Raw genomic sequence first — 10704 nt, forward strand, 5'->3', positions numbered from 1 at the left:
ATTTAATTTTCTCATCCGTATATTTTTTTTAGATTTAACAGAGATACTCGTAGACTTTCCTTAATATAGAAACTAGACTTGTACTCCTTTTTCGTTTGTGGCTGACGTATGAAGATATGGTATGTTAATCGTTATATGAATCGGAACTTTTACTAAATTCTGATGGAATGGCATAATTTTTGGGAGCTGGACGCTTCCTGCGTTTGACATTTTCCTGTTTGTGAACAGGTTACACAATGAAAATAGAAGGAAATTTGATGGGTGTGCTTACACTGAAATCTGTTTTATGAGAAGAATTGCTAGGTACCTAAATAGATCCTACTATATCACCTTGCCTAGAAATAGTTTGCTTCCATTTCTCCCTTAAAACGCACTCGGAAGGGAAACTATGGGACGTCAATTTTCATGCTTTTTTAGTATCCTCCGAAATACAGAGAGGTACACAACAGTGCACCTTTTCTCAACCTCACAGGCACTCACCGACAGAAACAATATTCACAATAAATTGCACAAAATCAACACAGCATCACAATTACTCCGCATATCACAATGTTAAAAAATCCGCCAAGAATAGAACGGAAACCTGACATCTAGCGGCCAAACCGTGAAATTGGTCGGGCCGCTTTTTCAGCGACAAATTAGTAGCTATGTTCCGGCCTTATATAACTCGCAGGCATCGCCCTGCCCCTGGTGTTTAGACCGAGGGTTAATATGGAATCTATAAGTATTTTTTAAATTAATTTTTCTGATCTTGCATACGGATTCCTTTGATATATTTTGGTAGCCCGTAAGTATTCATTCTTTGTTAGGGAATGTTAAATCATGTACAGTAGGTTAAATGTAAGCATTTTCATGAGAATATTATGTCGATAGAGTTGACAGCCCTGTATTAAGTAGGCAGAAGAAGAATTCTTAGTCAGTGAAATGCAGTTTAGAAATAGAAGTAAGCATCGTTGTTACTCATAACAACAGTCTTTGAAATGGGTTCACGATATGATAGAGCTATTACCGTATTTTCTCCAGATGGACATTTACTGCAAGTTGAGTATGCACAAGAAGCCGTGAGGAAAGGATCGACTGCTGTAAGCTTTTGTCACTTATTGAGAATTATTTAAATTCTCACATAGAAGGACTTCGAAATAGCATAGTCATGAATGATCAGATCATGTTGTCAGTAAGTTTTATTGGAATTAAGTGACCTGTGTTTGTGTTCATTGTGCCTTTCCAGGTGGGAGTTAGAGGTGCTGAGGTAGTCGTTCTTGGCGTTGAAAAGAAATCTGTGGCCAAGCTTCAAGAAGAAAGAACAGTCAGGAAGATATGTTTATTGGATGACCATGTTGTTATGGCATTTGCAGGTGAGTTGAATGGTTCTTTTCGATGATTTTAATAGATGTATCAGATTTGTGACTATAACTTTTTGATGAACGAAAGGCATATTTTTGTAAGTATAATTAATTTTTATGTATACTTAACCACAATGTACATTCTGCAGTCTACATGGAACCCTTCTTACTTGTAGTGTTATCATAAAAAATAATATACAATAATTCTAGCCTGATAAAGAGCAAAACTATGGTGCTTCCCGGTATCAGGGCAAAACGGCAGTAAAGGGGCCTCTAGGTTTAGTAACACGAGCCACCACTAGGTGTCGCACGCGCGTTGACTGTCGCATTAGTAGCGCCGAGAGGAACGACAATGCTGCCATCTTTTGGTTGTTGATTTGATATGGCTATACTTTTTTTTCTTGCCGTGCGGAGAGTATGCGCTGTGGCGATAGAAAAGTGTCCCTGGAAGGGAGTGAAGCGCCACTGTTCTCATAACAAAGATTGGCCTGGATGTGCAAAGATAGGTTTCAACTACTAAACTACCTTTTTTTCTTGCCGTGCGGACAGTATGCGCCGCGGCGATAGAAAAGAACCTCTTAAAGGGAGTGTTGCCCCTTGCCACTGTTCTCATGACAGAGATTGGTCTGGATGCTCAAAGATAGGTTAGAACTTCTAAACTACCTTTTTTCTTGCCGGGTGGACAGTATGCGTCGCTGCCTTTTAAACTTTCCTGGCCGCTTCATACTTTTTCCTTCTGCAATGGTTGGTAACAAAATCTCGGCCTCCTCCTAGGTGTCAATGACGTCATCCTCTTCCATACTTGAACTAATCACCATTGTAAGCAATGGAGTATAGCGTCCAAAACTGTATTTTTGGTTATAAATGTGTATCTACTTTTAGGGGCGGGTGGGTTGGTCCCCGGCAAGCGTATTGAACACATTTCCCTTCCACGATCATTTGAAGGCGAGAATAGCAACATTTAAAGTAACATTTTATATAATAATCCTTGAGGCCCCGGTACTATAGTTCTACCGGTGTGGGGTTCCGAAAACCCTTTGCGGGTCTAAAGCGTTAAAGAAACGCGCACAAATTTCATGGGTATAATTTCCGTACCCAGTGTGCGAAAGTTAGGTTAGAGATCCAACATGGCATGGCTTGGGCGACGTGACGCATTACTGGGCAGGCTTGCCAACTTATGCATTCTTAGTGGCAAGACCATCGAGCTGGATTGGTTAAGTCTGGGGAGTGACAAGACCATTGGGCTGGATGGGTTAGATCTGGGGAGTAACAAAACCATTGGTCTGGATTGGTTAGCTCCGCCTATGACTAGACCATTTGCCTGAGGGGCAAACAAAGGGATGTCTGGGGGAGTAAGCCCTCATATTGGAGCCGTGAAGCAGCCTTTAGGCCTTTAGTATCGCACGTGACCCAACCATTGGTCTGGATAGGTTTGGGTAGGTTAGTGACAAGACCGGGCGATTGTACTATCCCCCATGTCTGTCTGTTAGGTCATCAGCCCAGAGGCTGGTTGGATCCTCAAATAGCACCACCAAAGGTTATGCGGTTATAAGGAAACCGCAAAAACCAATGGCAGCACCAAAATGAGGCGTACTAGGCAAGACGAGGAGTGAGGTAGTTTGCCATTGCTTTCCTCACTGGGTCAGAAAGTGCTATTGCAGCACGACTGACCCTATGAGCAACACCTTTCATAACACTCAGATGCACTAGCCGTGCTCTGAATGTCATTACTTAGCACCACCCATACCCCAGCAGCTTCCATATTGTCACAGCCATGGTTGAGACTGGGACTTTGGTGAAAGCTACACTTTATTCTGGCCTGTGCCAAGAGATGGATACAAAAGTACTGTATCCATCAAGAAATGGCAGCAGGCAACTATCCCCCATACTATTCATCATAGGCATGGATGAAATTCGTAAGAACATTAAACAGAGATTGGGAAGACAGGCAACAAAAGCTATGTTATTTGCAGATGAAATAGTGATATGGGGTGGTGATGAAACAGAAGTGCAAAAACGAGTAGATGTATGGAATCATCATCATTGTCCCACTCGCAGTCGCCCGGGTGTGGTTAACAAGCCTCCACCACTTCTTTCTGTCCTTCACTTTTCCTGCTCCATTTCTTCCGCCACATCCAATCCAGCTTCTCTAATGTCCTTCCAAATCTGAAATCAAGAGATGGAAAAATTTGGGACGAAAGTAAGCACACAGAAAAGTAAAACAATAGTCATGACAATGGGAAGGAAGGAAGGAAGGAAGGAAGAGTAAAGATAAAACTGAATGGTAAAATTCTGGAAGTGGTTGAAAGTTTCAAGTACTTGGGAAGTGTGATCACAGAAGATGGAAAGATTACCGAGGAAATTGGAAAAAGAATACAACAAGCAAACGGCTTCTGCCAGAGTGTAAGGGGTATTTTGTGGAACCAAGATGTCCCAAAGAAATGTAAGAAAGTATTATATTCAACCTATTATGAACCCATACTAACCTATGCAGCTGGATCGTGGACTACAACAAAGGAGAGTAGAAGACAGGCAGCGGAGATGAAATTCCTAAGAGGTATCGAGGGCAAGGCCAGAGAGGATAGAATTAGAAATGAAGAGATAAGGACAGGAATATTGAAACTTCAAGACAGGATAGAAACAACAAAGCTAAAGTGGTATGGCCGTATGATGAGAATGGGAGAAGAGAGTGTGCCAAAAAAAGCCTTTTCAGAGAAGTTAACAGGAAAGAGACCACGAGGAAGACCCGGAAAGAGGTGGACAGATTCAGTGTGGGAGTGCATAGAGAAGAGGGGAGGAAAACCAGATGTATTTAAAAAGGAAGAAGAGTGGTGGAGGGACAGGCAGCATTGGAGGTCCTTGATTCACAACCCGACCCGGGAAGCTGGAAATGGGTAAATGATGATGATGATGAGTGACAAAACAATTGGTCTGGATAGGTTAGGGTAAGTTAGTGACAAAACCATTGGTCTGGATATAGTTCTCTTTACTTTTAGTGAATATGGTAGCTCTGTACTTGCACACAATGCGAGCTCTGTTGGAGACAATACGAAGTTTGTCCGGTGAATAGGAACACATCGCGAACATTGGCCAGCTAATAGGAACACAGCACATGGTTGCATTCAGCTGATTTACACAGTCTTGGTTTTAATTCTGCTATATAAGTAATAATACTGGGTTTCTAGCCAGCATAAAGGAAGGATCTCTCCTTTCTGCTACTTAAGATATCGTTGCACATAAATTTTATATGATTTTTATCATCCCTATGTATGCACTTTGGGTATGGAAGCGGCACCGTTTCGTGGAACAATATCTGAAGGAATGTAGAGGAGAGATTGTTCTTTTATGCTTGCCAGGAACCCACTAACACGTCCCTTAGAAGTATTCTTACTTACATTGATGTATGTATGTATGTTCAGTCTGTCAGCAATTCCGCTGGTGGGATCCTCAACAGCTCTGCCATCAGCTGTCATAGATGGCCTAGGCATCACTGAAGAGGCGTACTAGGGAAATGAGGAGTGAGGTAGCTTCCTGTTGCTTTCCTCACCGAGCCAGAGTTGCTATTACATATCAGTCTGCCAAGCTCACTGAAATGAGCAACATTTTCACACCATTCATAGCAGGGACTGGCTGCATAAGGATTGGCATTACTAGCATTGCTCATACCTCAGTCACTTTCATATTGTCAAAGCCAAGGATAAGGCAGAGACAGATCTATGAAAGTAACAAAATTGCTCTAGCCTATACCAGAAGACATAGTGCACTGTAAACACAGGTCCTGCCAGCAAAAGCATAACTTATATTGATAGAAGAATTAAAACAGAGGCACTGTAAATCTCACATTTGCCACCATTTTCTGTGTTATTGTCTGGATAGTCCTCTTATCCTGTGTGCCCACAACACTGCCACCTTTGTGAAAACCCATAGCCCAAAGGTCTTGTCTCTAGCTGGACCTAACCAGTCCAGACCAGTGGTTTATTCACTACCTGCACCTCACCAATCCAGACCAGGGGTGATGTCATGCAGATTACTAGAAGCCTGTGGGCCGCTTTGCATTTCTAACTTGGGTTCTTGTACCCCCACGCTTCTTTTGGTAGCCTCCAGTCCATTGGCCTTGCCACTAGCTGGAACTAACCTATCCAAACCATATGTCTTTTCACCAGCCTGGTCTTGTAAAGGTAGTGGTCTTGTCACTTGTTCCTAAGTTTGCTGCCTTGTGTATCCCTCTGTGTCATCGTCTGAGCCATGCCATGTTGGATTGTCTGTAAAGGGTCTACGGAATCTTTACCCGCTTCCTTAGTCAGTTTTCATGTTTAAAAAAGAGAAGAGAAAAATCATAGGAAAATTATGTGAAGCAATACCCGAAGCAGCAGGCAGGAAAGATCCTTCCTTTACGTTTGTCTTGGTCCCTTCAGTTCTCTCAAAGATCGGGCGAATTGGCCGTGCGGCTGTGAGCTTGCATCCAAGGGATAGTGGGTTCGAATCCAACTGTCGGCAGCCCTGAAGATGGTTTTCCGTGGTTTCCCATTTTCACACCAGGCAAATGCTGGGGCTGTACCTTAATTAAGGCCACAGCCGCATCCTTCCAACTCCTAGGCCTTTCCCATCCCATCGTCACCATAAGATCTTTCTGTGTCGGTGCGTTGTAAAGCCACTAGCCAAAAAAAAAAAAACTGTTCTTTCAAAGAAGTATTTTTATCTATATAGAAGAATTAACTCATTGCGGAGCGTGGACGGCGTAAGACGTTTAATGTTCCGCGCGAAGCAGTGCTGTTTATATTCGTCATCTATGCATTCGTACACCTTAGTCAGCGTTACTGGTTGTAGCAGGAAGTTGGTTGACCTTTTTGAGATAACCTTCACGTTGAGTGGGTTCATGTTTATCTTAGCTGTTTTAGCGGGAATATCTCAGCACTTCCTCGCGCGTTAAGACGGTACTTGAGGGTCCAATGCAGTGCGTGTCGTTCTTTTCGAGTGTAGTATAATGGCTTATAAAACAAAATTTCTTACGGAAGATTAATTATTAGATATTGTTCACAATGATTATTCTGGTGATGAACTTATTCCTGAAATAGACTCAGATAGTAAAACTGAGAGTGACGAGGAAATTCCGATTCCCGAATCCGATAGGCCTATAGAGAAAGTGAAGTGCCTGATGCATATCATCTTAGTTATTGTCCACCCGTTCCACCATTTACAGAGAATTCAGCTATAAACGTTCAAGTAGAAAATAAGCAGGATATTTTGAGTTACGTGAGTATTTTCATGAATGACGAATTTTATCAGTATGTGTGTGAGCTGACCAATCTGTACGCGAGTCAAGTGATAAGTGCGGTGCCTCGGCCTTTCACAAAGAAATCGATCATGCAGTCGTGGAAACAGTCCAAAATCCTGATATAAAAATGTACTGGACCGAAGGCCCTGTTTTTCATACTCCGATATTTTCTAATACAATGTTCCGAACACGCTTCCTTCATATTCTTTCATTTCTTCACTTCGGTGACAGTAATCATTATGCCGAATATACAGATAGGCTGTATAAAATTAGACGTATTTTGAAACCTGTGGCACCAGATATCACACCCTAAATATTTACTAGAGGTAAGCACAAAGTATCATTTTTCTAACATTTATAGTTTAGGAGTAATTGTAAATTATATTAAGTGATGCACGTCAAGAGGGCCGGGCATGAAAATGGCCAGTCCAGGCATTCAAGTGTACTGCTCAGAAGCAGGTACTGAACGTGTTAAAACTTAGTCTGTGTAAATCTGTGAAATGCAGACTTTTTCTGTATACCTTGTGGCCGATTGTGATGAAGACAAAGTTTCTTGTTGTCTCTGGAGGTCTCATCATGTAAACAACATCCAGTCCCAAATAACACAGGGTTTGCTTCGCAAAGGTACAATATCATTTTTTGTAAAATTAAATGTTATTAGTTATATTAAATTTGGAGTTTAAGTTGAAAATTAATAAGCTACTTAAAATTAGCAAATTACATCAATTTTTATTTAGAAAATATGTTCTACACCATTCTAAGGACTGTCCAATGATGATAAGCTCAGTTTACACTGCCTGACAAAAAATTTGAAGCACCCAGAAAAGGGAGGAGGAAACGAAATTAAACTTCACATGTTGGGATGGTATGTGATATTATTTCAGTGATTACAAAATACATTCAAATTTATAAAGAACTTAGCAGTGCGAGTCCATTTATCAGTATGATGTTACATCTCCTCTGGCCTGGTTTCATGCCCTGATTCGGTAGTGAAGGGTGTCATAAAAGCCTGTGTATCCTTTCCAGAGGCAAGCTGGCCTGTTGTAACTTGTCCTTGATATCCTGGATACTGGGACTGAGTTGACGTCTGAGCTGGTCCCACGTTTTATTGGGGACAGATCTGACGATCCAGCTGGCCATGGGAGTACCTCACCATTACACAGACAGTTCATAGAGACACGTCGTTTGTGGACGTGTATTATCCTGTTGAAAAATGGTACCACGATACTGACACGAGAGGTAATACAAGGATGGAGGATGTCCGTGACATACAGTTGAGCCATTGAGAGTTCCCTCAATCACTATCAGCCATGACCTGAAGTCATACCTGATGACTCCCCGCACCACGTCAGGACTAACACTGCTGTGCCTCCAAAACATTGGAAGAATGGGACCTCTTCCCCAGGTCGCTGTCATACTCTTGACGATCATCCGGGGTAGTGCAGAACCGCGATTCATTGCTGAAGAGAATGCGATGCCGTTCATCAGCAGTTCATGCTTCTCGGTCATGGCACCACTCCAAACACAGCGGTTTGTGTTGTGCTAACGCATGTGACAATAGCTCCCTAGTGTGACTGCTACTAGTCTCTGACCAATGGTGTGGAATGACACAGAGGGTTGCAGGGAGTCCATTACTTGTTCTCGGATGACAGGCGCAGATGTAGAGGGGTTACGATGTGCTTGGTGCACAATACGGCGAATCCTCCCTTGTGATGGTCAGATGGGGTCGACCGTAGCCTTGACAACGAGTATGCCTGCCTTCACGTTCCTGCAGTGTACATTCCAACATTGGGCCACTGTCACATCTGAATGCCCCACAAATCTGGATATTGCATGATTAGATCAGCCGGCCAATTAGACACCCTCAATGAGTCCCCGTTCATACTCTTGTCAGGTGTTGATAACTCTGTCTCACACATGTACATGGCATCTCCATGTCCTTCACAGTGATCACTCAACATATGACACTGTTCATGCCCCTTATATACCCTACCAGGCCTGGTAACAACACTAAACATGAACAACACTAATGCACTTTGGTTGCCATTCTACCTGTCACAGAGAATTGTAACATCCTTTACATACCTGCTGATGGTGTGTACGTGTATGAAGTTACATCGACATCCGACCATTTCTTCCGGGTGCTTCAATTCTCTTTTTGTCAGGCAGATTTGTCAAGATTGCGACAGCAAATGTCCAGACACTGACAGGAAAGACAGAAGAACTGGTTGACTTCATGAAAGAAAAAGATATAACCATACTTGGACTGTGTGAGACCAAGAAGAGGGGTACATGAGAGATTCCTCTGAAAGAAGGATACAGGCTGTATTACATCGGAGAATCTGAGGCCGGAGTGGTCGTCATACTTAAAAAAGAAATCGAAGAATATGTGGGATATACAAAATGCGTCAGCGATAGGATGATGGTGATGAGACTACAGTTTGAAAATGGAATGAAAGATCTGTTTCAGTTGTATGCCGCACAAACGGGTTGCATAGATGAACATCTAGAGGACTTTTTAGAGGAAGTGGAGAGACAGATAGAAGATAAGGAAGTGCTGTTGATGGGAGATCTAAATGAACAAGTTGGAATGGAAAGACAAGGAAAGGAAGATGTTGTAGGGCCCTTTGGATATGGAAATGTAAAACCAGAAGGCGAGTTGTTTGTGAATTTTTGCATGAGGAACCAAATAATTGTTTACACCTGGTTTAGGAAGAACAACAATCATAAGATTACAAGGTATGGTTGGGGAGACAGACAAAGGCCATAATTGATTATATGATAACTGTAGGCAGCCCTGAAGATAGTTTTCCGTGGTTTCCCATTTTCACACCAGGCAAAAGCTGTGGTTGTACCTTAATTAAGGCCACTGCCGCTTCCTTCCCATTCTTAGGTCTTTCCTGTCCCATCGTCGCCATAAGACCTATCTGTGTCAGTGCGACCTAAAATAAATAGCAAAAAAAAAAATTATATAATCATAGACAGACAAAGAACACCGGAAGAACCTTTTAGATGTTACAGCCATGCCTGAAGAAGCCTTTGGTGGAGATCATAGAGTTGTGATAGGAAAATTGAAAGTGGGAAAGATTGAAGAAACCCCATTAAGAAGAGAGAGAAGAATTAAAGTATGGAAGTTGAAGGAGAAAAGCATACAAGAAGAATTTCAAAGGGAAATAATACCCTTGGTACCCAGGACGGAGATGGGGAATGTTGAAGATGAATGGAAAAGATTTAAGGAAGCACTGGTTGGATGTGCAGAAAAGGTATGTTGTAGAACATCAGGAAATGTGGAAGACAGACACGCTGATGGAATGATAGGGTAAAGATTAAAATGAAGGAAAAGAAAATGGCATGGAAAGCATGGAAAACATCTGAGACTAAAGAAAGTAGAAGAAAATATGTGGAGGCAAAGAATTTGACCAAAAAAAATCAGTTTGTTTTCAGAAGTGGAAGGTCACCAATAAAGCCCATTTTCTTTATGAGACAACTAATGGAAAAGCAATGGGAGTATGAGAATGATATAGTGATGACATTGATATTGAAAAGGCATATGACATTGTCCCCAGGATTAAAGTTTGGTACAGTCTGGTGTAAAAGGGAATTGGACAGGGAATAATAAAAATGATCATGGCAGTGTACAAGGAATGTTGTAGTTGCATGTAAACACAAGTTGGCAGGACAAGTTGATTCAAAATCAATGGTGGAGGAAGAAAAGAGGAAAAGCTGGGCCTTATTCACACAGAAATTGAGAGATGATATGCAGGGCAGCAAAAAATTACTGTATGGTATTTTAAGAAACATAAAGAAAGATCAAGTAAACACCATATTTGTGAAGGATGAAGGCGGAATAATATTAACAAAGCCAGAAGAAATAGATGGAGAGAGTATTTTCAGGAGTTGCTGAACATGAGAACTAATGACAGTCATTCAAGAAAGGCAATTAGTCGATGAAGAAATGGATAAAAAAACATGAATGAAATTGAAATGGCAGTAAGAAAGATGAAGAATGGAAAAACTGCTGGAATAGATAAAATTTCAGTGGAGATGATAAAGGCAGTTGGAGCTGTAGGCCTGCGGTATATATAG

The 10704-nt window shown here is 41.8% G+C and overlaps 1 protein-coding gene across 1 annotated transcript in view; it reads left to right on the forward strand.

Annotated features, from left to right (window-relative positions):
- Window positions 1-911: 911 nt before the first annotated feature.
- Window positions 912-10704, forward strand: part of Prosalpha4 (proteasome alpha4 subunit) — a 112792-nt gene continuing 102999 nt past the window's right edge. The window contains exons 1-2 of the mRNA XM_067150668.1: window positions 912-1082; window positions 1229-1355. Coding sequence (XP_067006769.1) covers window positions 981-1082; window positions 1229-1355 — 229 coding nt within the window. The 5' untranslated portion in view covers window positions 912-980. The remainder of the gene's footprint in view (window positions 1083-1228; window positions 1356-10704) is intronic.

Source organism: Anabrus simplex, chromosome 7 (assembly GCF_040414725.1).
Source record: "Anabrus simplex isolate iqAnaSimp1 chromosome 7, ASM4041472v1, whole genome shotgun sequence".
Classification (NCBI taxonomy): domain Eukaryota; kingdom Metazoa; phylum Arthropoda; class Insecta; order Orthoptera; family Tettigoniidae; genus Anabrus; species Anabrus simplex.